The 27,456-nt window shown below is 37.4% G+C and overlaps 1 protein-coding gene across 1 annotated transcript; it reads right to left on the reverse strand.

Moving 5' to 3' along the window:
- Window positions 1-5,229: 5,229 nt before the first annotated feature.
- On the reverse strand, window positions 5,230-23,469 carry LOC106870948 (uncharacterized). The gene is made up of 12 exons (XM_014917191.3): window positions 23,331-23,469; window positions 19,910-20,283; window positions 18,575-18,618; window positions 17,270-17,399; window positions 16,526-16,647; window positions 14,946-15,035; window positions 13,559-13,645; window positions 12,225-12,313; window positions 11,411-11,630; window positions 10,826-10,948; window positions 5,653-5,815; window positions 5,230-5,475 (listed from the first exon to the last, which is right to left on the reverse strand). Exons 1-12 carry the CDS (start codon window positions 23,454-23,456, stop codon window positions 5,265-5,267), a joined length of 1,779 nt encoding a protein of 592 aa, XP_014772677.1. The 5' UTR covers window positions 23,457-23,469; the 3' UTR covers window positions 5,230-5,264.
- Between the last annotated feature and the right edge of the window lie 3,987 nt (window positions 23,470-27,456).

Below are 27,456 nucleotides of genomic sequence, written 5' to 3' on the forward strand. Positions count from 1 at the left end.
GTTACTTTTTCTCTCTTATAATAATTACTATATGTGATTATATGCACACACACACGCACACACACACGTACACGTACACTTATATTCACATACACAGAAAGCCAACTGTTGATCAGAGTGGACCTCATATTTGCACCTGTATCAAAGTGCAAGTCTGGTCAAAGATATTTTTGTCCCGGAAGACTAACAACTACCAATATCTGCAGATCTCTACTCATCGTGCAACAGATTCTGTTGAAAGGGCAATACAAATGGGCACCAGATTTAAAGATATTCAGCAAAGCATCGCATCTGATATTCTAACAGTTCTGCCAATTCACAGACCTGTATTTGCATATTTTTATTGACCTTGAATGGATGACAGCCAAAGCTGACGCCAACAAAATTTGATCTCGACGCAGAATGTTAAACTGAATAGTGGAAGGCATTTCATCCGATATTCTAACTTATTAGTCTATTCACTTTCGTACATACATACAGGCAGTCATATAATATGTCTATTCACATATACATACATACATACGCATAGACATACATACATACATGTTTGATAATAATGATATATATTACGCGAGCGCGTGTGTGCGTAGTTACTCTTAGTGCTGCTGGTAACACGTAACCGAATACAATTTGTCTCATGGTCGGGTTACCGGTAACTAACCCAGTGACCTTACCAACCCTTCTTGGCCGGGAGGGTAGTTTTCGTTGAACATCTAGCAGGACAAGAAGCAGAATTTGTCAAGCTACTCCCCAACAGCTGGGAGTGAGAGACCCTCTGCCTTTTCTTAAACATCTCTGTAGGAGAAGGAAGTCTCTGATGTAACATCTGCGGCTTCGTTTGCACCCAATAAGGTAGATTAATTCTCCTTTTTTGGGCAAATGCTTACTTCATTTAGAGGGTGGCACAGGCTCTGTGCAAATCTTTTCCTCACTTTAAAAATCTTCAGGCACAGAAACCGTTGCATACTGTGGCTGGCCGTTGTCGTAAAAAGGTAAAAATGCTAAATGTAACATTCCAAGATGGAATGAAGACATGCGGTCAGAGTGTCTGAGTACTCTGAATGCATGCTGCAAAACGCGCTCATCGTTGTCACATCTGTGTAAAAGAGTGTAGTTCCCTTGCAAGACTGAAAGAGAACAATCTAGCGACTGAATTCATCGAAAATCGAGTTACAGGAATTACACACACACACATACACACTTATACACACATCCACTCACATACAAATACACGTGTATTCCAATGCAGATGCAGGTGTATATCTATTAATCTACGCAAACACACATATACCCTGCCATAAATATATCTATACTAGCAGAGATACCCGGAGCTGATCGGGATTACAATGGTATAGTTTTTTTTTATTGTTTTACTTATTTCGGTCATGTGACTGCGGCCATGATGGAACACTGCCTTTAGTCGAAGAAATCGATCCCAGGATTTATTGTTTGTAAGCTTAGTACTTATTCTATCGGTTTGTTTTGCCAAACCGCTAAGTTATGGGGACGTAAACACAGCAATATCGGTTTTCAAGCGATGGTGGGGGTACAAACACAGACATACCCATATATATATATATTGTGTTTATATATATGTATCCGTAGGCACTACTGGTGTTATACCTAGTTATGTATAGACCTTGTTGCAAGGTTAACAATAGTTGGTAATTTAAATGGTAAACCTTGGTTTAATATATTCAGATAAGAAAAGAAATGGAGCAACAATTAACAATTAGAAGTTGATCATTGGTATTAAATGATCATAGTGTAATTGTTGTTAAAAGGATGTTTACAGCTGTTTCAGTATGTTATTTTTGAAGTAAATTTGCATTTATCACGTTCCATGTAACAAACATCACCAGAATGATTTAGATTATAATTCTATTAACTATTTAGAGTATAATTCTATTAACTATTTAGATGCTAATTGTAATTTAACCACGAGATTACACGAACTATACATTAAACCTAATATCAACCTCAAATATATTAATGTACATAGTAACCACCCAAACTTCAATTCACCAATCTTACTCAGAAATGGGCTGACAGAAAGCGCTCTTTCTTATATAAAAGTGGACTGAAATGTTCATATGCTGAATAAGAAGGAGTAATATTAGAGCTGTGAAATCTTGCATGCATTAATTTCAACCTTTCTTATTAACTGCATTATTTCTTTCCAGGTAAACATACAACTGTTCAAAGAAGGCTTCAAAAGGAATTGATGGCGACTTTTCTCCAAAATCGACAAAATTTGGCATCGTGATGTTATCAAGTACCTGTAGAAAAAAGGGTTCGGCCCCCAAAGGCATTCAAGGGGACTATATCGAAAAGTAAACCTCATTTGGTCATATTCCATGTCATGTGAGTATCTTGGTCAGCCTATGAACTTTTCAGTTGACCCTCGTATATTACCACCTCACAGTCGTGTTTTCCTCCAATTTACGTCTGCAGCGCACACACTTCAGCTTTTTGTAGAAGAGATGCGTTCCACTTGTCAGGCGTTGCATTCGTTGTCAACACTCGCTGAATGCAGGACTGGGCATTCAGTGGCTGCTGATGTGCAGACATGCGTTAAGGCTACGACATTTCCAGCGCTTCCTTGATGGTGTGGTCACTGTTTATTACACTCGTTTTTTCGACTGGGCTGCAGTCCTGGATCAAGTGTAGACTGAGGAAGGGCGCCTGGCACCTAGAATGTAGTCAACCACTCAGTCCTTTGTCAGAGGGCAATGCAGTCGGTGGAAATTCCACTTTGGCCTTCTGTAGTGTCAGTGGAGCAAATGAAGCAACGTTCTTGTGAAGACTGTGGGTGTCGATGAGAATCAGCTGGCTGGTGTGTTCTGGAGGACTTTCTGGCTGGGGACTATAGATAATTTCCCAAAATCTCTGGTCTGGTAGTGCTACAGGGAAATATTGGTGGTTTGGGATAAACTTAGGAATGGAAGGACTGTCAGCTGGGATTGCTGGAGATATGCATTGAGTGACAAATCTGTTCTGTACACCCTCGTCCTGTACCTGAGCATTGATAACTTGTGGGTGTATGTCAAACATCTGATGTCATGTGTAGGATGGAGCTGGCTTTTGATTGGGTCCATTGTGAAAATTATCTTGCTGCTTTCCTTTCACTGGGAAGAGCAGGCAATTTTTATCTCTCTGGTGTCCTTAACAAAAGAAGTTGTGTGGGCCAAATTGAAAAGACTGAAGACAGATACTTTGGCCAAGCACTTATCAATTTTTTCAAGTTTCACATGAACAGGAAGGTGAAGGTAGAGAAGAAAGTGCTGCCAGCCAGCAATTTTATTGATAGGTTGGTGAATGTGGCAAGAATTATCTCAGTGAATGGGCTTACTCTAAACACGTACCAGTTGTTCCAGTGGCCAGGCAACTGTGGTCTTGAGTTCTCCACAAGGAACCCTAGGAAGTCACTCAATTCTGGGGGATATTTTGTTGTTAAAATTTATATTGTTATCATTTCTTACTGTTTACATGCTTCTATTTATGTAACCCCATACTGTATTGTCCTGTACCATCCCTGATGTATTTTGCAAACCCTCAGGGGTGAATAAAGAAAACATTATCGTTATTCAGACAGTGAATTGCTGTCAGAATCGTTAGCATGTTGAATGAAAAGCTTAGTGGTATTTTGTCAGTCATCACATTCTGCTGAGGTTGTGTTTATCTTTCATCCTTTAGGGGTTGATAAATTAAGTACCAGTGAAGTGCTTGGGCCAATGTAATTGGCTTACCCCTCTCCGCAAATTTAAGACCTTGTGTCTATAGAAGAAAGGATTACTATTATTATTATTCTTCAGGCAGTGAGCTGGCAGAATCCTTTTGCTCCATTGGGCAAAATGCTTTGTGGCATTCCATCCGTGTTTACATTCTGAGTTCAAATTCCATTGAGGTCAGTTTTGCATTTCATCCTTTCGGGGTTCAATAAAATAAGTACCAGTCAATCTCTTGGATTGATGTAATTGGATTATCTCCACCAAAATTGCTGGCCTTGTGCTAAAATTTGAAACCATTATTATTATTATTAGGGTGGTGAATTGACAGGATTGTTAGCATGCTAGGCAAAGTGCTTTGTGATATTTCATCTGGTTTTACGTTCTGAGTTGAAATTCTGCCAAGTGTGACTTTGCATTTCATTGTTTCAGGTCACTAAAATACGTATCATTATGGCACTGGGATTGATGTAATGAAGTAACCCGCTACCAAAATTTGAAACCATTATTATTATTATTATTATTATTATTATTAAGGTAGTGAGCTGGCAGAATTGTTAGTACACAGGGCAAAATGTTTAGTGGTATTTTGTCCATCTTTGCATTCCGAATTTAAATTCCACCAAAGTTGACTGCCTTTCATTATTTTGGGTTCAATGAAATAAGTACCAGGCGAGTACTGGAGTTGATGTACTTGACTAACCCCTCCCCACCCAAATTTTAGGCCTTGTACCTATTATAGAAAGGATTATCATTATTACCGCGCCAGTAGAGCACTAACAGCACTGTCGAGCGTGTTCATTGCCACAGCAGCTGTCTGGCTTCCATGCTAGTGGCCCGTAAATAGCACCATTTGAGCGTAATCATTACCAGCGTTGCCTTCTAGCACTTGTGCTGGTGACATGTTAGAAAATCATTCGAGCAAGGTCGTTGCCAGTGCTCCTGTGCAGGTGGCACGTAAAAAAACACCTTTTGAGCGTGGCCGTTGCCAGTACTGTGTGACTGGCCCTTGTGTCAGTGGCACGTAAAAGCACCCACTACACTCTTGGAGTGGTTGGCGTTAGGAAGGGAATCCAGCTGTAGAAACTCTGCCAAATCAGATTGGAGCCTGGTGTAGCCATCTGGTTCACCAGTCCTCAGTCAAATCGTCCAACCCATGCTAGCATGGAAAGCGGACGTTAAACGATGATGATGATTCAATAATGGCTGTGTGACAAGATTATTATTGTTATTCAATAATGGCTGTGTGACAAGATTATTATTGTTATTCAATAATGGTTGTGTGACAAGAAGTTTGCTTCCTACTAACATGGTTCTAGGTTCCAAATTCCACTGGGGTCAACTTTACTTTTTATCAATTCAGGGTCAATAAAATAAAGTACCAGTGAAGAAGTGGAGTTGATGCAGTCAACTATACTCCCCGCCCCCTAAAATTGTGTTTTGTGTCAAAATCTGAAACCACTATTATTATTAGTTGGTAAGACATGTAAAGACAAAGCAATTAAAAAGATACCATAGGATTTTTTAATAGGGAATTTACAAAATGTGACACATAGTGAACCAGCCAGACATCCCTGGTGATGGATCAGAGGTTAGTTCTTCCTGCCATAGTTGTTCACTAGAATCCTCACTGATCTCGTCTTCACCACATTCATCAGAGAAGTCAGACTCATTATCGGAAAACTGGCCAGACATGGTCAACTTTGGTAGGTACCACACTGATACAACACTCAAGTCACTGGGGATCCTAGAAGAATAATAAACAATAGCATGAGGTGACTGAAATCTGCTTATGAGAGAGAGAGAGAGAGAGAGAGAGAGAGAGAGAGAGAGAGAGAGAGAGAGAGAGAGAGAGAGAGAGAGAGAGAGAGAGAGAGAGAGAGAGAGAGAGATAGAGAGAGAGAGAGAGAGAGAGAATACACACTTGGAGGATGCCAGTTGTTTCCAAACTTTCAGTTCATATCCACCTGTGGACAAAAGTAAATTTCCAGTGGAGATTGAACCTCTACACCATGTAATACACTTGATCTGATTGGTGGCTTCATCATTCAGCGTACCCAGGTAATCTTCACCAGGAAGTGAATGCACTGTAAAGGATAAAAAGTCAAATATTTAGAAAGATTTTGTCTATCAGCAGTTAAAGTATCTCTCTCTCTCTCTCCCTGCAAGGGTGCAGTGCTGGTGCCACGTACAAAACGTCCAGTACACTCTATAAAGTGGTTGGCATTAGGAAGGGCGTCCAGCCATAGATACCAAGCCAAATCAAAATGGCTCCTAGTGCAGCTCTGCTCAAACCATTCAACCCATGCCAGCATGGAAAACGGACATTAAATGATGATGTTTTGGCATGGTTTCTTCAGCTTAATACCAGCCACTTTACAGAGGGTATATATATCTATATATATACACACACGGGTATGTGTGTGTGTGTGTGTGTTTCATGACTATCTAGTTACTCCACACATACATACAAAACAAAAACAACAGTAACAAAATGCATTACTTATTAATAGTAATCATCACAACAACTAGAACAGTGCAAGCAATGAGACTGTAGTGAATTCCTGTTTTGACACTCCCATCATGAATTCCCCTCCTTGGTCATCTTCAAATATCTCTATCTCATTATATTTTTGGTCTTATGTCAACGAAAGTTGGTTGAAATGGTGGACACTGCTCACTTAGGTCCGCAATAGTACCCAATTACAGAATTTGTGAGAGGTAGGAGAGAAATATAGTGCTAGGGAGATAATCAGTCCAATATTCGATCATAATTCAGCATGAGGAATATATTGCCATGTTAAAGTGATATAATAAAGGGCCACAAAGGTTTGTTGATTTGCTAAAAATGTTAAGGATGCCCCAATTCAATGTATTAAATGATTGGTAACAAAATTTCGCTGATTAGTCAAAAGTAAGTTGCTATAGTAACTGATGAAGAACCACTGCCGTCTTTCATGATGCTGGAATAGCTACTGTTCTGTAAGCTTGTGTTTAAAGATAAAATGTGGACAGACAAACAGTTTCAAGAACTGGCAATTTTGAAGGGGGAATAATTGGGGTAAAAGCCCCTCCGGTTTATGAAGGTATTCTGGTGTTGGTAAGTCGAGAAGAGTAGAATTAAATGTGACAATGAAACAACAAAGAGATATGATGCCACCCTACAATTACTACCTGCTCAGCCAAGTTACAATTTAGCAATAATTATCAAACTAAAGCAGAATTAGTGGCAAGAAATAGTTTCTTGTAAAAACATATAAGACCACAGATCAAAGACATAGTTGATTGAGAGAAACCCAAATACAGGGGTGAAGGGGACGTTACAAAGTGAATTAACCCTTGAAGGTGAAGTGTGTGCAACAAATGGAATAAACCTCCAATATACTGAAGATGAATTAGGCCTAACAGATAGAACTAACCTTCAATAAACTGAAGGTGAAGGCACATAAGAGACGGAATTAATTCTCAATATACTGAAGTTGAAGGTGAGTGGGGGGAGGGGGAGCATAACAAATGGAATTAACCTTTAATAAATTGAAGGGGAAAAGACAAAAAAGATTAAGTTAATCCCAATGGTGAGGACCATAGTTAATGAAATTAACATTTCGTATATTGTTATATTTAAAACAGCAGGATGGAAGGGGAAGGTGGACCAGAAATTCAGAATATGAAGGGAAATAACTCCAAGACACCAATTAACTATTAATAATATTAATTATAATGTTTCTAGCATAGATACAAATTTTAAAATTTGGATGAGGGGACAGTCAATTATATCAACCCCAGTATGTGACAGATACTTTATTTTATCTATCCCAAAATGACTAAAGGCAAAGTTGATCTCAGATGGATTTGAACTCAATATAAAGGGCTGGAAGAAATACTGCAAGGTATTTTAACTGATCAATAATGATTTGGTTAATCCAACACCCATAATAACAGTAACCCTTTCTATTATAGACAAAAGGCCTGAAATTTTGAGGGAGGGAGATAGTAAATTACAACAACCTCAGTGCATGACTGGTACTTATTTCAGTGACCCTGAAAACAGTGTTGTATATAAAAAGTAAGTTGGCAGTAAAGCTGAATATAAAGTAAGAAATTATGAGAGTGAAAATATTCTTCATGATTACAATAATAAAACATGTAAGAAAATTAATTCATTAGTATATTGAAATATTAGGTTGGTGTAAAGGCAATGGCCAATTTTTTAGAGAAGTTTTAGATAGTATTTTTTAAAATTGTGCCTTTTGCAGTGTGTTAAGAATGTCACAATGAGTGATTTGTACATTTTTCTTTCAGATTCTGATTGTATTGGTCAAAATCTTCTGCTCTATTCACACCCATGTTCATCCCATCGAAAGACCACATTAGACAAGTCTTACTCTATGAGTTTCATGAAGGTGTAAATGCAAGCACAGCAGAAAAGTCTCTTCAGAGAGTTTATGGGGATGATGTAATGAGTGAAAGGAGTTGCAGGAGATGGCTTTCTCATTTCAGAAGTGGGGATTTGAGTTTGAAAGATGAGCCAAAAGAAGGTCGTTCAGAACAACTTGATTCCAAAGAGTTCGAGGCTGTTGTCACACAAAATCCAACCGCTACGTGTAAAGAATTTGCAAGACAGTTTAACATAGCCCATACAACTGTTCTGCACCAACTGAAAAGGATTGGACAGGTTTCAGTGGTTGGAAAATGGGTCTCCAGAGAATCTGCAACAGCGTGTTGTTTGTTGTCAGTCATTGCTTTCATGCCATCTTAAGGAATCATTTTTAAGAAGGCTTGCTACAGGTGATGAGAAGTGAATCCTTTACCATAATGTTAAATGCCGCCAATCGTGGATCGGGTGAGGAGGATGACCTGTTCAACAACCAAGAGGAGGACTTCATCCAAGGAAGATTATGTTGAGTGTATGGGGGGGATATTGAAGGAATTGTCCATTACGAACTGTCAGATAACAATCAAACAATTACTGTTAATGTCTACTGTGATCAACTTAATTGTCTGAAAGCTGCTTAGTCAACAGAAAGGGTGTCATCTTCCACCATGATAATGCTCGACCTCACACAACTTGATTGACCAAAGGTCTCTTGGAAAAGCTTGGTTAGGAAATATTGTTTCATCCTCCATATTCTCCAGACCTTTCCCCTTCTGATTATCGCTTGTTTCGGGGATTACAGAACTATTTCAATGGTCTTAAGCTGACATCAAGTGAATAGGCTGAAAATGAGTTGGATTTGTATTTCGCATCAAAACTTAAACAATTTTACAAGTGTGGCATTTATAAGCTTGTTGACAGATAGAATGAAGTTCTAGAAAGCAATGGAAATTATGCTAACCTATAAATATTGTCTTAATTATGGACTTCTTCATTTTTAATACAGATCTTCAAATGAGCCATTACCTTTGCACCAACCTGATACATAGGCTTTGTAGCTGGAGCCAACTGGTTAAAAGTCCAGTTTTTCCCTACTGTGTTATGTTATAAAGCAAGTTAGATAACTCTGTTTACGCTGAGTTGTCAGGCTGAAAAGTTTTGCCGCTCCTAATTTCAGAGTTAGGAAGTGACATGATCCAGCTGGGAGAAGACCCACTTGTCCATAAATGCATAACAAAATAAACTTTGAAATTGTTGTGCATACTTGTATATATATACAGAGATGTATCCTTAGGCATATGTATGGAAGTGTGTGAATGTACATATGTTTGCATGTCTGCCTGTTCCTGCTGTGACTATCATACACAATGTATATAGTGAGTATAGGATTACATTATACAATATATCTTCCAATTTTAAGTATGATCTGAGAAAGATTTAGATACCATTTGCAGCAGTTCAGGCAACCACAAAGGGGATCAGTCTTTGGCTCACAAATAATTGAATTAGTGCAGAAGGTGGAATCAAATGTGATTTGGAGTTGGCTAAAAAATTATTAAGGCAAGGTGGCAGAATCGTTAGCATGCTGGGTAAAATGCTTAGCAGCATTTCGTCCTCCAGGACATTCTGAGTTCAAATTCTGCCAAGGTCGCCTCTGCCTTTTATTCTTTCAGGATTGATAAAATAAGCACTAGTTCAGCACTAGGTCAATGTAATTGACTTACATCATCCCTGAACTTGCTGGCCTTGTGCCTATAGTACAAAGGATGATCATTATTATTATTATTATTATTATTAGTAAATAATCCCACTCTAGCTTCCCTCCTTGTCACTGACAGTATTACCTCCAGCAGTGGCTGTAACAGCATGGCCTGGCTCTTTTGCTGGATCAGTGAGATCTAGTGAGAGTGACTGTGAATACAAGAGGAGGAAATGAGAGAAGTCAGAGGACTGGTAAGAAAGAAGGAGAAGATTGCCAGAGCTGTGACCCCCAACCACTGACGATGTAAGATATTAGGAGATGCAGTGTGATATACTAAGGCACAGATACGAAAGGTCAGGGTCAAACATGTCCATGTGATAAAATACTTGAGAACAATATGGAAACAAAAAGCCTTCGTTAATAATGATAGGCAATATGAAACAGTGGATATGAGATTTCTCTCTGAAAGGAAGGAACCACACCACTGCACCAATTAAGTGAGGATTGCTTCATCAATTCTTCGCATATAAGCTAGTGAGTGTTGAAGGTGATGGTTGTAGAAGATGTGTTGCCAGAAATTAGTCACTGGTGGATGGTATTTTGAGTAATGAGAAAGATGTTTGTCATACAGAAGACATTAAAGAGAACTGGTTAGAGAGAGACATGAAACTTCTCATAAATGAACCAGAAGAGTATGCCTGATGTGATTCAGCAAACAGTACATGAGTGTTTGTGGCCTGTTATTTGCACCAACCCCTTAATTGCTTCTTTTTTTTTTGCTTATATGGGGAAAAAGCCTGCAATGACAAAACCATTAGCAACAGAAAATCTCAAAGCAACAACAGAAACAAATACCACAACTGAAAAAAAATTTTCCATGGCCATAACCCTGTTATGATATGTAGGAGCACAATCTATCTAATGTAAAAACTGGGATATGTAAGAAATCAGTATTTCAAGATGGCTGAAGTAGGGTGGTAAAGAATGTAGTCAACAGAAACAGAATATGAATATACACACCATTGATGTATGCAAGGCCTTTATCAAGGTCATATGCAGAAGAATACAGGGTGTCTTGGTGACAGAAGATGGCATCGGTGACTCCAAATTTCTCTGTATGGTTCAAGAGTTTTGAAACAATTGCTAGAAAAGAAGACATCAAGTTTAGATAAAATTTTTATGACAATTCTGGAGAGAATTACATAGAGAATTATATATATTCTGTAGAGAATTATAAGGTATAAAAGAAAATAGGGACTGATTCTGTTTGGATGGGAGAGGAGTGGTCAGGTTGTATAAGAGACTGTTTCACTGGGGCATAGTTGATTGTTGTTTTAGACCGAGAATATTACTGGTACATTTATCTAGTCATTACAGATATATGAAAAATAAAATTAACACTGACTGAATTTGAAGCCAAACATGTAAAGACGGATGAGGTGGGGATGACATGGGAGGGGAAAGAAAAGATTGACAGAAGGGTGAACACACACACACACACACAATCTACTTACATATACACAATATCAAGATCAAATACCAGGATGTATTAGACACACAGTTTATAGGTTATGATGATGATGATGATAATAGCCACTAACTCACCTTTTTTCCAGTCAACAACCTTAATATTGATGCCATCATCTCCATAGAAAATTTTGTCATTGACCACAAAGAAAGATCTAATGTTTCGCTGACAGACAGGAGTGAAGTTGGCCAAATGAAGGTCACTTGATTCATACATACATCGCAATTTCTTCTTCTGCCATTGATGGACTTTAATTATTCCTTCTGATGAACAACTATAAATGTAATTATTACACACCTGTAATAATTAAAACAGCACTTCATAAATTGTTAATTAACTGTGGTCTGATATATTTCAATTATTCCTTAGCATGAACACATATAAATGTAATTATTACACACCTGTAATGATTTAAAATTTTGGCACAAGGTCAGCAATTTTGGGGGAGGGGAAAGTCGATTACATCGACCCCAGTGCATAACTGGTACTTATTTTATCGACTCTGAAAGGATGAAAGGCCAAGTCAACCTTGGCTGAAGTGGAACTCAGAATATAAAGATGGACGGAATACCACTAAGCATGATGATGATGATGATGATGATGATGATGATGATGGCAACGGTAAATTCTGTAATCAATTGATCTATACAAATAGGGTCACAATGGAATATCAAATGTTTATGTAATATATGAAGAGTAACTCAGCAGTCTCTAGGAGTGAGATGACTCCAGATTTGAATTGTTCACCTTCGGGCCACAAGGCACACATGATCCCGACTTTTTACCACCACCTGATGCATGGAACTAAAATATATTTGTATTTCAACATCACAATATTGCTGATGATGTAAATATATCAGTAAAAAGTTAAAAAAAGGCTCAAAAACCAACCTGAAGTCCTGTAACTGATTCCTCATAAATACAGAAGGAGTAGAGGTTATCTGTTGTGGTCACACTCCATAATTCAAGTTTCCCACCATCTAGCATGAAAATAACATAATTTAAAATAGATTTTCAATTTAATATGTTCAGTGTGATATCATTGTTATGGTAATATTGTGGAGTTATGATTATCTGTGACTACAGCATTATTTCAATAGACATAGAAGGACGAGACAGTGGTGTTGTGGTTAATAACAATAAACTTCCACTCACTGACGGAGGTTTAGCTGCAATGCTTTGTTGTGGCAACAACAATGAAACAGTTTTTAGGATCCCAGAAGAACCAAATAATGGATTTGTTTTATCAAAAACAGATTCAATAATATGAAAATGTTATGATAAAAGTAAAGACCTTAGAAATTGAGGAAATTAATTTTAGTAAAAGTTTTAGGAAAATAACATCAATTTGACTCAGAAATAAATAAAAAATTACTGTAAGGGTCAGATTCTTACCTTAACATCAAAGTCCAACTGAATGAATTCAGAAAGAATTCTCTGAGATTACACTGGTCATCTCATGGTGTGACTTTGGTAAAAATGAAACTCAGAGGACAGAGAAAATGCTATGATTCAAATAGGACTCATAAATTACATGCAATCATCTGAGCTTTGCATTGATGCATTGTAATATTTTTAATCTGATAATATAAAGTTTATGAATATATCCAATTTATTCAACAGATTAAAATAATTTTTAAATGTCAGATGATTGGGGGATAAAGAAAGAAAGATGGTGGTGGTGGCTGACTTTATAGAGCATAGCAATTGAATTCTAGCAAAAATTGTTGTTTAGGGGAAATAAGATGTATCTCAAAAATGACTGCTGTGGATTATAAAATATGTAAAGGGATATGAAATATATCTTGATGTATTATCACAAATAAGAATTTATGATATTTGATAGGATACAAGATGCAGGGATATATTAGGCTCACATGTATCAGCAGCAGTTATTCATTAAAATAGGTTTTGAAACAAAATTAGCTTACGGGAAGTCCAACTTCACTTACAGGATCTGGGGTGATTATTTTGAGACATTTTTTTAGAAATAAAATGTGTCTTGTATACCATTGAATGTAGTACTAATAATGTTGGCTTGAATGAATGTGATGGTGGTGATAATGACAATGATAACTTTTCTCTTCTACCAGGTGGAAACCGATGTAAAAATGGCTGGAAGACCGTGAAAGGTAGAAGAGTGCTTCATGTGGAAGTGTGTTGAGATGTAGAAGAGTATGTGTAAAGGAAGATCAAACATTATAACAGAAGCATTAGTAACTTACCAGAAGCTGTAATAATAATTTCTTCTTCACTGACATAGAATAGTTTTGTGATGGGATTATAGGTGTAGATGGATTTCACCACATGACCTGGCAGATAATGATATGTTGCATTTCATTACATTGAAATAGAACTGTGGGCAGGTAGAGTTAAGAATTTCATTCAAAGATTTTGTACATTGTTAAAATGAGTAAGAAGCAAAGTTATTTATTTTTTTACAAATACTTTACTGCCATGTTTTTTACAAACAACATTCATTTACAATAACAATATTCCTTATAAGGTTGGAGCAACATCTGTGAATAGAAACCTTAAAAAGTATCTCACAACAGAGACATATTATTATAAACAAAAAACAAAGACATGATAATTACACACACACACACACACATTATTTAATTCAATGCCACACATACATTTCCAAGTAAGTTTATCGCAACCTTTTTTGATGCGACTCTATTTTATACTGTTTCCCCCTATCCTTCTCTAATTCTCTTTTTCTCCCCTTCACCGTTTTCTACCTCTCTTTCTCTTTTCCCTCTTTCTTATTGTTCACATGTGACCATCATCCATCTTTCTTTTCCTCATGTGACCATCATTCTTTTCCTGCACAACGTTCTAAAGACTGGACGTTTTTCTTTCTCTCTCTTCTATCATTTCTCTTTTCAAAGAAAATATTTCTCCCAGTGTTCAATATTTTCCTCTCGTTCTGGTCTAACTACCTTCCATGTTTGTTTTTGTTCAGTTTCCTTGTATGTCTCCACTGTTCTGTTTTTGTTCCGAACTTTGACTCTCCATAAATCCCAAATCATATACAAATAAACACGTATATGGGGATTAATGTATATGGTACCCATCCAATTCCACTCTCCCCACCTACACATCACCCATATTTTTACCCACAAGACTGGTTGCGTTACGACCAACTTTGGAGGATTTTGGGTGAAGGGAGATAACTCTTGATAAATCACACGCTCGATTATCTCCCGTGATTTTTTTTTTTTTACTACATACTTAAACTGGATGTAACAATTTCTCACCTCATTAGTATGCCCAGACATTTAAAGATTCATTTCAATAGACAAAACAGATATTTCTTGCCTTTTGCATTGTTGAACACTTCATTTTGAATGTAATGTTTGATACGATCTGCTTTAAACTCATTTTAAAGGGGCACAATTGATAAGAATTTAACCACTAGGTATAAAATAATCTACAGGGAAAGAAAACAACAATAAAATATAAAAATTAATGCTTATTTAACTGTAAATATTGTAAAAAATATCCTGAAAATGATAATGTCAAAAACGTGACAGGCCTTTTTTCCCAAACTAATATATATGTATGTCACATGCTATATCAAGTAAATGTCCAAGTGAATATACAAACCAGATTTAACATGCCATAGCTTCAGATTGCAGTCAAGGGACCCACTAAGCAAATAGAGAGAACCACCTTTTCCATCACCATGAAGTTCATCTGAAAAAAATATAAAACAATGAAACAGTTTTGAACAGATTAAGTAAAAGGTTTTGTTGAAAGGAGGAAGTGAGTGTGTTTGTGTAGGAGATGCAGCATGATGTGGTGAATGTAGTTTAGAAGAGTAACAACGGTAAGAAATGATACTAGTGAAGATGGTAGAAGGAGATATGTTGGTGGGACAGAGAAGGTGATATATGAGTGGCAGGAAGTTCCGTTTGAGTTCGGTACTGTACTCTGATAGAATCATATTATTCACTTAAAGCACACACACATGTAAAAAAGCTGCTGCCTTTCTTTTATTAATGTTATTTGTTATCATCACCATCATCATCATTTGTGTATAACAAAATGATGAATAATGTGGTTTTTTATTCAGAAGCAGAAGCATTAATATGGATTTTTTAAAACATTAAATTATAATTCAAATTTTTTCAAAGGTGTATCTTGATATCCCTGCATAGTGAAATGTAACATGATATGAATGTAGTTTAAGAATGGTAGCAAGCCATACTGGTGAAGGTGGTAGAAGAGGGCGATATGTTGGCAAGAAAGAAAAGGTGATGTATGTTTGGCAAGAGGTTTGAGAGCTGCCTGGGCTCCGTTTGTCTGTTTTGCCCTTCCTGATGTCAACCACTTTACAGAGTGTACTGGGTGCTATTATGTGGCACTGGCATGGGTGCTTTTACATGGCACCAGCAGAGGTGCTTTTATGTGGTGCTGGTATGAGCACATTTACTGGCACCAGCACGGGTGCTTTTATGTGGCACCGGCATGGGTGCTTTTATGTAGCACTGGCACAAGTATTTTATGTGGCACCAGGACAGGTACTTTTATGTGGCACCAGCACCCACAAACCTGCAAGACTAGGATCTTTCAACTGAGAGAGCGATGTAGAGGACATGTCTATATGCATGGGCAACCATGATTTTATTTAGCATGGTGTGTCTTTTCAAGTACAGCAAACCACCAGAAGTCTTGATTCCTTGTCATCTCTGTGAGGCCCACCATCTGAAGATCCTTTCTCACCACTTCATCCCACATCTTCCTGGGTCTACCCCTTCCACTTATTTCTTCTACAGTGTTTAATCTGTAAATAAGGACTTCCTGCTGGTGTCATTGGCTTGCAGTCAACCTTGGAAAGACATCTGTTTTCCTGACATGTCTTATGATCTTTGTAAATGAAATTCTCCTTAAATGGTGTTGTTTGTTTCCTGCATAAAATATGTCTGGACTGTTTGTTGTTCAATAGACAGGGAGATTATTACTTCACTTGAAAACAAGAAGGGTTGGCGACAGGAAGCACATATAGCTATAGAAAATTCTTTGTTTCAATGTTCTCTTGTCCGATCCATGTAAGCATGGGAAATGAGATGTTAAAAACAATGATGATAAATATACATGTATGCATAAATACTGTCTATTTCTCTACCAAATCATATTCCAAAATTTATAAACATTCATTAGAAGCCACTTTCTCTGATACTTACCAATTCTATTGGAATCATCTTTATTTAAAAGTTGAAGAGAAGTTACACTACCAGTGTGACCACTAAAGATGTGGATTTCCTGAAAGGTTTTAAGGTCCCAGGATCGTATTGTTGTATCTCGACTGAAATAGGAAAACAAGATAAAGAAAATTAAATACATAAAAAAGACCCCAAAAAACAATGGGTTCACATGAATGAAGCCTATACATGGTTACTTTATTTACTAGGCATAGAGCCACACTGCCCTCAATTGAAGCTCTACTATTAGATGTATTGTGCAAGGGAAGAAAGAGTGGTCATTGCTAGGATGCTGTTGATCATAGGTTTGCTAAATTAGAATTGTGCAGGGCTACACAACAATTGAGGCATTTAGTAAAAGACTGTCATAAGCACCAGAACTTAAAAACCGAGAAAAACGCAGTCAAAGTTTCTTAACTTTCAGAATGCGATATCTCGGCAAGGAATGAAGGTAGGAAGCTGATTTTGGTCTTAAAATGACCATGAAGACCTCCTCTAATCATTCCACCTATGTGAAATTATTTACTTATGTGTGCATCTGAAAGAAGAAACAATGACTGCATCTTTCACATTTTGTAGAATATACTGGTACTACGAAACGGTGTATTGCATTGCATATTTTAGCCATGATACCTAGAAAAAACATAGAGACCCCACCCCACCCCAAAGGTATTGTTTGTGTTTTAATTGAATTCTAAGAATTTGCAAAATAACTGTTAATGTTACCTGGCTGTTACTAGAACATTGCCATCTGAGTCCATGTCTGTTACTAAATCATTGTGACCTTCCAAATTATACACCAGGAACTGACTTCGGTTCCAAACACGTTTTGGCACTTTTGGTTTTATTAATTTACCTTTAATCAAAGAAAACAATGGAATGGTTTAATCTGGATAAACTGAGATACTTTAAACAGGTGTGGTGGTGGTGGTGTAGGTGATGAGAGAGTCTTTCTTAGCTGATGGTTGAGATTATGTTTAGAGATGGAAAGGAAGATGGTGTTGAGAGTGGTGGTGGTCAGCTGTGAGATTCCAGGACAGTGTGTCATGGTGTACCTGTGAATAGTTTTGTTGTAGATCTCAGTAGTTCAACCTACATTTCACACGTCTTGTGAAAGTGCACTAAAATATTAATACTGTTTGGCACTGCATCGGACTGAGCAGGCCTATGTTCAAAGGCATTCCAGCCATGAACCTCTCGTCTATCTAATGATTTCTCCTTCTCATTTTCTATGATATTAAGGTGTGATTTGAAAGGTATTTGATTGTTGTTTCTAGTAGGTCGAGTGGCTGCTTAGGATAATATTACTAGTTGGCTGAAATGTCTGTCTTGTGGTTAGGCTGACATCTTGTGGAGGACGAGACCCATCACACACACATACACATGTATGCCGTTTCTATAGTTATTGTTCTCAGTTGTGATTCAGTAGACTTTGATGAAAGACTTTCCAGCATGACCATCAAGTTTGTGTTAGATGTAACACATCTAAGACTACATTTTTGAATGGGTCCTTCCTTTTTTTGGTGACATAAGAGTTGATATTGATGGAAATGTAGCAGCTGTTTTTAGCATGAGTAACTACAGATAGGTTACCTTGGAATCATATAGGGGTGGCAGATAAGAGTAGTGATGAGAAGTAACAGATTCCTCAACAAGTTTCATTATAAAGAACATCAGAGTAAAATTGTCATATGTTGATATGTCATAAGATCATCATCATCATCATTGTCGTTTGACGTCCGCTTTCCATGCTAGCATGGGTTGGACGATTTGACTGAGGACTAGTGGACCAGGAGGTGACACCAGGCTCCAATCTGATTTGGCAGAGTTTCTACAGCTGGATGCCCTTCCTAACGCCAACCACTCTGAGAGTGTAGTGGGTGCTTTTACGTGCCACTGGCACGAAGGCCAGTCAGGCGGTACTGGCGACGGATGAGGAAAAAAATGCTTTGGGACGATCCCTTCATTAAAATAGAGGTAATGTGTGTGTGTGTAAAGGGAAGATTGACGGATATCAAGTAATGAACTTACTTTGATCTGGTATTGTTTCTTTCACACTGATTGTTGTATCATCACTGAAATAAAACATACGATGGTAGAATGGTATAAGACATAATAATGTAGGATGGCATATAATACGCTAGACAGATATATAATACAAGTGTGATAAATACATATACACACCCTTGTTAATGTCCACTTTCTTTCTCTCATGTCTTTATAAACTCTATGCAAACAGAGGAGTTCCAGAAGTAAATCCAGTGGAATATACATTCAGACTCGTTGACATTAGGTAACCAAATACTGTGAATAGGCTTTAAACAGCATACTACAAGGTGTTTACTCGAATACAAAATTATTATTTATATGTATTTTAACAGTATTTTGTGGCATAGAAACTCATAAATTTATTCTGTACGAATACTTTTTTCACCCCTAAATATTTATAATTGTATATAAATTCATTAGTTACTCAAATTTATTAGTTTCTTTTGCATATTCTTAGTTTATGCATGTGTATGCAAATATAGTATTGGTATATCCCATTTATGTTCATTAGAAATTAAATAAATAAAGAATTTTGACATGTACGAATATTTATTTCCTCCCACTGTATATTATTATCATCATCATCATCATCATCATTGTTTAACGTCCGCTTTCTATGCTAGCATGGGTTGGACGATTTGACTGAGGACTGGTGAACTAGATGGCTACACCAGGCTCCAATCTGATTTGGCAGAGTTTCTATATGATGGGTTTCTTTCAGTTTCCATCTATCAAATTCACTCACAAGGCCCTAGGCTATAGTAGAAGATACTTGCCCAAGGAGTCACACAGAGGAACTGAACTCAGAAGCATGTGGTTGGAAAGCAAGCTTCTTACCACACAGCCTGCCCCTGCAATAGCCCCAGACTTCAGTCTTGTGGGTGGATTTGATAAATGGAAACAGAAAGGAATGTGCAGTGTGTGTGTGTGCATGCATGCACACACACACACACATATATATAAGCATACACACATATATGTATGTGTGCCCATTTGCATGAGTGTTTGTGTGTAACCTTGTCTAAATAAGAACTTATTATTTTGAAACAAAATATCTGAAACTATTGGTAGTTCTAATCATTATTATGTTATTTATTACAAATCATTGGTCAATAAAAAGCTGGCACTAATGAGAGCTGACCAGTTTATTTAAAACTAATAAAGTAATTTATTTAGATTTAATGAAATAATATTTTGCCTTTGTAATGTGCTGTTAGTTTAACTTCACAGATTCTAATCTAGTTCTTGACAGCCCCGTCAAATTGTGCAAGTATTGTGATTTGCAATCAACCCGACATTATACAATCAAATACTTACTCAGCTCTGCCAGTGACTTGTTGGTTTTGGGTTTCCAAAGCATCATTTTCTTTCTGTTGAAGGACCTCAGCAGTCTCCTTTTCTGATATCTCTGTATCATTTTGCGATAGCTCTGAATTATTCTGTGATATTGACTCAACTTCAAAGTGTCCGTTTTCTTCACAAGATGGAGACAATATTTCTGTTTCTGGAGTTAATTCCTCTTCAGTGGTTTCAAGTTCTGAGATAAAGTTTCTCTGAGTCGTTCCCTGTTCACTGACCAATTCACTTTCAACTTCCGACGTTGCTTCAGAGGCTTCATGCTTTGCCCAACCTTCAGCTTCTTCAATAAGCAATTCTCGCAAACGTTTACGGATGCTGTCTCTTTTCTTTATCTTAAATAGAGAAATTACAAAAAAAAAAAAAGAACACACACAGTATTACATCCACTATTTCAAGTTCCTTAAGATCAAATAGTGTATTGATTTAATTGACTTGTGTTATAGTTGGAAGGTGTGTTTGTTAACAGTGTGAAGTAGTGAGTGGTGGTATCTCTTGCAGATATTGGCCTTTTTCTGAGTGTTAACCCCTCAACTGTGAAGTAGAAAGTGCATTCAGAGAAATACTTACAAACATTTCTGGGGAAAAAGAGTGCACAATGAGTTATCCTCTTCCTTCACTTCCTTATCATCATCATCATCATCATCATCATTTAATGTTTGGGTTCCATGCTAGTATGGGTTGGGCAGTTTGACAGGGTTTGAGGAGTTGGAGGCGGCATCTTGCTCAAATGTCTGTTTTGGCATGTTCTGTACGATTGGATGCCCTTCCTAATACCAACCAATTTACAAAGTGTACTGGTTTCATTATTCATGGCATCAGTACTGGTAAAGCTAAGGACCTAAAGCAGCTCCAGTAACTAAGTAAGAACAGAAGAGGGAAGCTGGGGTAGTAGGGCAGGGAAAAAAAGGAAACAAAAGTAACAGGGTTGAGAAAAAGGGAGGGATAGAGTCAAAAAGTGATAGAGTGAGTTGTGTAAGGAAGATGTTTGGGAATATCCAACATTACAAGGACCAAGTGTGGACAGGTGTGAAGGGATCAGAATAGGAAGGGGGCAATAGACTAGGGTGGAGAGGAAACCTGAGTGAATCACTGAAAGACAGAAAGGTATGAATGGGTATACTCAGAAGGGGAAAGAAGAGCAAGGGTGTTGAGGAAACAGAGAATGTGAAGTAGAGGGGCTGTGTGAAAGTAGGTTGGTGGTGAGTGGTGAGATGCAGATGTTGGGGGGTAGCAGAGGAGTAGGAAGAAGAGGAAGAGCAGAGTATGAATGTTGCAAAAGCAACACAGATGGGGAAGAAATGGAGAAGAAGAAGGAAAGAATGATTAGGGAAACTATGGGTTGGTAGATACAACAAAGGAACCTTCCAAACTTTTAATATTGAAGGAGAGGTTGAGCTGATAATTTTGTAGGACTGACAGCATATTTATCACCATCATAAATCAAACAAAGTGAATTAGAAGCTTGGCTGAATACACGTGATATTGCTATTCGTTTGTCAGTTACTAATCTCTCTGATTCTAAAGAACCTATTGATGAGGAGCAGACTAACTTCAAAATATCAGGCGGTGCTAATATTAAGGAAACTAAACTGAGTTCAAATTTGGTTTTGTTTATATTCCCTAACCCTAACCCTACTGAGTAGCTGAGTGTGTGACTCAGCTTCATTATTGGTTGATTTCCTTCATCAAGATCTCAGTCTATAAGACAAAGAAAGGACCAAATGATAGTTAAAAATATTTTAAACTTCTGTAAAACTGGAGAAATGTGATATGTGAACTCACAGGCACTGAGTTCACATTTTGTTATGAGTGGCTATGGCTTCTACCATACTGTGGGTTCTTATTTCTTAGTCCTCTGAGTTATCCATCTAATGGATTTCATTATAGAATATCCTAGCTACAACATCATGTCTCACTGGTAGATAATACCATGATGGCATTTTTGGACAACTGCTTATGATGTGGGTAATATCTTTGGTGCTAACCCCACAAAGTCTGCATCGGTTGTCACATTTTACTGCTTTGGATCTTGTTCAAAACGGGGGCACCAGTATTTTCTTAACGAAACACTTTGAAACTTGGGACACTGGTAGAATGTGTCATATAAAACATCTTTTTCTCTTAGTCTTCTTAACAAAAAAACGTACATCGCAATTTATTTCATGTTAAAGTTGTCGTATTTCTGTAATTTCAACCAATGACTGACATCCATTCAGCCGTAAAAATTAAGTGCTGACTACGTAAACGAACGATTCTCAAACGATTCTGGCGGTGATAAAATTATTATTTCCTTGTCAAAAAATGGCTGAAGCACATTGGCAGTAGCTAATAAACCTTTCTATTATAGGCACAAGGCCTGGTTTTGAGGGAAGGAGCAAGTCGGTTAGGGTTAGGGTTAGGGAAAACGAACACACGTGTGTTGCCTCTCTGGTCAGTGATTGGTTGAAATTATCGAAATAAGACAATTTTTTACATGAAATACAAAATTTTTTCCTGCATCTCTATCCTTTTTGTGCTTCAGGTATTTGATATGCATGTCTGTACGTATGTATGGATGGACAGATGGGATGTATGTATGCATGCATGAATGTGTGCAGGCGTGCGCGTATATATATATATATATACATGACCATTTCGAATATTAATGGAATATTAGTGCCAAGATAGGTACAAAAAAAAAAAGAAAAAAGGAATAATATTGACAATAGTTCGTTTGGCGCGTTTTTTTCTTTAAAAAAAAACAAGTTTTGCAGTAAACATTTCCATTGCTGCAGACATTTTATATTGATTTCAATAATTGATTGCAGGATTTCAAACGAAATTAGCAAAATGAAAGCAGCTAAAAATATGAGGAAAAAAAATATGAAAACAAAAATGTTTCTTTTTAAAAACGTGTCGATAGTTTGGAGTATTAATGGCTATTTAAATTCCCTGCTTTGTCATCAGAAGTTGATATTGCGCCGAAAATCACGAATTTTTGTGCGAACAATAACTACATAACGTTTAATGAAATGGGGGTTGAAATGGAAAAGAAAGAGGAGGGAACAACTGCGATTACTCGTAATTGCAAGTATTTCTTAAATAGACGTGTACTATCGATAGCATAATGATTTTAAGGGTATCAACAGATTAAGACGATCTTAATAATGTCTACGTGGCATTCAAAATGGATGTTTCCAAGTCACAACTGAAATATTGGACAATCAGATGGTGTATAACAACTTAGATCGATGTATTATTGTGGTATCACATCAGGATGTATTGATTTATTAATTAAAAAAACCTATTTATATCGAAGCAATTAAGGGCGCACATGATTAGATTAAGTTTTGAGTTGAAAAAACACATCCAAGCAATACAAAAAATAGGAAACATTTACTTTTGTAATTTCTTCTTCAAGAAGTGCTCGATCGAGTCGTTCAAGATTCTCAATTTGTCGCAATTTCTTCCTCAACTTTCTGATTTCTATCTGAAGTGCAGTCTTGCACCCGTCAGAAACTGACATATTTACGTCTGTCACCGAAATTAAGGCAAGGGAGGTAACTCTCATATATTTCACTGAAAAGCTTTTGTTACGGATAAATAAAAATTATGAATCGATTTCTTTTGACTAACTATGAAGTCAACTTTTGTAAGTAAAGGTGTATAGTCTATGAAACAGCAAATAGTCATTTAGCCTATTTAAGAGAGAGAGAGAAAGGCGCAGTTTACATCCAATAAATTTGAACAGTTGCTGCATAGATGCTGCTAGAAATGACAACCAAATCTCGTCGTCTTAGAAAACGATACATCGGTTAATGTTGATACTAGGTTCCATGTGTTGTTGAAATAGGATAGTTTTGGCAGGAATAGCTTTGATTATATGCTAGATCGATCACGACTAACACGAGGCTAAACAACAATAACAATAATCGCAACTCGCATTATGATCGCTGTTTCTGTTACGTTAACAGCTGAGAGATATACAATCTGTCTGGTCAAGATGTCAGCCTTTCTACAATCAACCTTCTTCACTGGCGAATTTGAACAAAAAATATTATTGCAATGTATGTTGTCTCTGTTCACAGGTAGCACGACTGAAGCATACCAAAGAGAAGATAATGGTAGATACGGGGACACCTAACCTGTGGTGTCTGAGGCACACCACAATCATAGGCACCAGACACAGACAATGCTACTGTACAATTTCCAAGTTCCTTAAGTGTTGATTATTCCATTTTAAAAATGAATTATTGTAACTTGGACATTCAGTAAAAATGTAAAACTTGGAAGGTCAAATGTTTAATTAACGTTTGTATTGCTTTAGTTAATTACTAACAAACTACATGGCCAAATGATCGCTCCATCAGGACTTATTTCAGCACAATATCACAAAGACTCTGATGCGTGTATACATCGAGATGAAATTAATTCATTCAATATAACAATTTTCTTTTAATATTTTTCAGGGAATTATTATTGTGCTAAATAATCTTTATCGAGAATCTGAAGTCCTACAAATTTCGTATGTTCAGTGTCACTAGCCTAGTTTGTTATTTTTTTTATATCCTATCTCACTCCCATCACAAATAATGACCAAAATATCAAGACTATTATTTTTTTGCGAATGACAAACATACAAGAGTCGTTTCCCTTCCACTATATCAGTATATTGAATACAGTCTAGTGTTAGAAATCAATATTTGAAAATATTAGTTATCAATATTTATTGAATAAACTGCATTTCTATTTTACCAAAAATTTTAATACCTAAAGCACATAGACTGACACATACTCACACACGCATACACTATACATACTCACACACGCATACACTATACATACTCACACACGCATACACTATACATACTCACACACGCATACACTATACATACTCACACACGCATACACTATACATACACCATAAGTAAAGCTATAATTAACACATTTCCCATCGTACAAACTCTAAAAAAGCAGTTAACAGTTTAAACAAGTTTAAACATTTTTCCTAGTTCAAGAAATAATTTTATGATCGAAATATGATTTGGTTTGTTAATTCTCGGGCAGTTTGCTTTAGATTTTCCTCAACTATGGTTTTCAGACGCTCAGTGTTGAGAGAACTCGGTCGTCTAGGTCGAGTGAAATCTACTAGAGCAGAATTTCCCGAGCAAAACTGGCCAAACAGTCGTCGGCATGATTGGAACGAATATTTTTGCCGCTTCCATGCCTTTTCTGAATTCATACAATGTGTAGTGTCTGATACGTAGTCTGGTCTAAAAACATGGGACCGATAAGAAAATTTCCTTTCTTTGTAGAATATTTTATATAGATATCAATTAATCTGCAAAAAAGAAAAAAATTGTTAGATAGTGAAAATTAATTAGCAATCTGTTTATCATACTTAGAGCACACACACACACTGTTGAAAGCCTTCTAAACTTTCTTGATATAAATTGGCAAAGATGTTCGTGTAAGTAAGAATACTGAGAAAACTAATAGAAACAGTCATATTATGAGTGAATGTTACAAGATCAAATCCACTCACAAGGCTTTGGTTGGCCTGAGGCTATAGTAGAAGACACTTGCCCAAAATAACACATAGTGGGACTGAATCCAGAGCCATGTGGTTGTTAAGCAAGCTACTTACCACACAGCCACTCCTGCGTCTACATATACATATATAAAGTGAAGGGTGAAGATTTCAGTATCACATCTATTCGCTGTTTCAGTTACGCATGCGTGACAGATATATGTCCAAAACAAGTTAAGAAGCGACGACACTGACATGTCAGTGATACAATATTGATGATATAACGAGAAATTCATAGACATCTAGTTATGACGCTCGTAAACTAATATATGCGCGTACATACTGGATGAATAAATCTGTAGTAACGCCTTGTCTCGTGCGCATGCGTAGTCATCAATATCCAAGTTTGGCGCCCTTATTCATTCTCTTTCTCGGTCGGCCGGCCATGAGCATGGACGGGTCAAGCTGTCTCTCCAGCATTCCAACTCTGGGGACAGCTCATTCCAATATTCCAACGTCTCAGCAACCAGTTTAAGGCTGCCTATTTCCTCCATAAATAAATATTGCTGTGTTGATAGTTCAGAGTTCTGCGTTCCGTTATTATTTAGAATTTAATATAGGAAAGCGGGTGTACACCTAACGGTGTATAACTACGTTCCTATAATTGATGACCCCGAGTAAGAACAACCGCAGCCGAGGATTCTGATCTACCGACCGACAATACTACACTAGCCGCCGCTGACATAAGTAAATACAGCATTTCGAACAGCCAGTTCACAGCGACGACATCAACAACCACGACGAACTACAAGCATCGCCCCGACGTCACCAACAGCGTCAACATGACATCATTATCACGACACACATACAGAACACAGCTATAGCCAGTTCCAGCGCCGACGTCTTCACCACCAATGTACTGTCTACCACAATGTCGTGCGCCAACAACCCCACCACCAGGGACACACCAATATCAACACACTCGGTTTTATCGACTCTGTTAGAGTGGATGTTTTCCACTCACGATCAACAGACCATTCAGAATGTTCAGTACCAGGTAACAGGTCTCAACTAGCATCCGACGCTCAACTACAGCTCTGCTCACTGACCACAACTTCCTGCGTATTAACATTCCAAATCTCTTTGTGTAACTTTTATAGAATATTCCGTACCAGGTAACACAAGTCCCAGCATCGACGCTCAACTACAGCTCTGCTCCTTTGACCACAACTTCCTGCGTATGGACATGCTATAATCTTGTGTAACTCTTATACGAACTGGATTTTTTTCTCTACAGACACTTTTAATATGTTCTGTGTTTTTCTCACACACACACTTGTGCACTCATATATTTTCTTTCCTTTCAGAAACATTGCATGCATGTATCTCACAAGTGTACATTCATTTCTTTGATTTTTCTTTGTGTGTGTTTCTGCCACATCTTGTGGGTGGTTTCAGTGGCCATCCTGCCTCAGGCGTTCCTCCAATTTTCTATTTTCGTGCGTTCCGCACTGGCAGGGGAGCCCTGTAGTAACGCCTTGTCTCGTGCGCATGCATAGTCATCAATATCCAAGTTTGGCGCCCTTATTCATTCTCTTTCTCGGTCGGCCGGCCATGAGCATGGACGTGTCAAGCAGTATATCCAACATTCCAACTCTGGAGCCAGTCTCTCTCCAACATTCCAACTATGGAGCTAGACAAATAACCTCTCAACATCATTGACGGCGTCTCAGCAACCAAAGGGCGAAGTGCTGCCTATTTCCTCTATAAATAAATATTGTTGTGTTGATAGTTCAGAGTTCTGCGTTTCGTTGTTATTTAGAATTTAATATAGGAAAGCGGGTGTACACCTAATGGTGTATAACCACTTTCCTATAAATCTATACAAGAGATGTTAATAAATAATGATTTGTTAAGAGATGCTAATAAATATCAGGAATGAAGTATTACTGCTAAAAGTGCAAAAATGAAAGGGCAAAAATGGCAGTTTAACTGT

Source organism: Octopus bimaculoides, chromosome 12 (genome assembly GCF_046866305.1).
Source record: "Octopus bimaculoides isolate indiv1 chromosome 12, ASM4686630v1, whole genome shotgun sequence".
Classification (NCBI taxonomy): Eukaryota; Metazoa; Mollusca; class Cephalopoda; order Octopoda; family Octopodidae; genus Octopus; species Octopus bimaculoides.

What these genes read in the sequence shown, in the direction of transcription:
- LOC106870948 (XM_014917191.3), bottom strand. Translation starts at nt 23,456, where the DNA reads ATGTCAGTTTCTGACGGGTGCAAGACTGCACTTCAGATAGAAATCAGA. An exon ending in AGAAACAATACCAGATCAAA is followed by an intron (nt 17,400 to 18,574) that starts GTAAGTTCATTA and finishes CTTTGATTAAAG; the next exon opens with GTAAATTAATAAAACCAAAA. An exon ending in AGGCCTTGCATACATCAATG is followed by an intron (nt 5,816 to 10,825) that starts GTGTGTATATTC and finishes TATCCTTTACAG; the next exon opens with TGCATTCACTTCCTGGTGAA.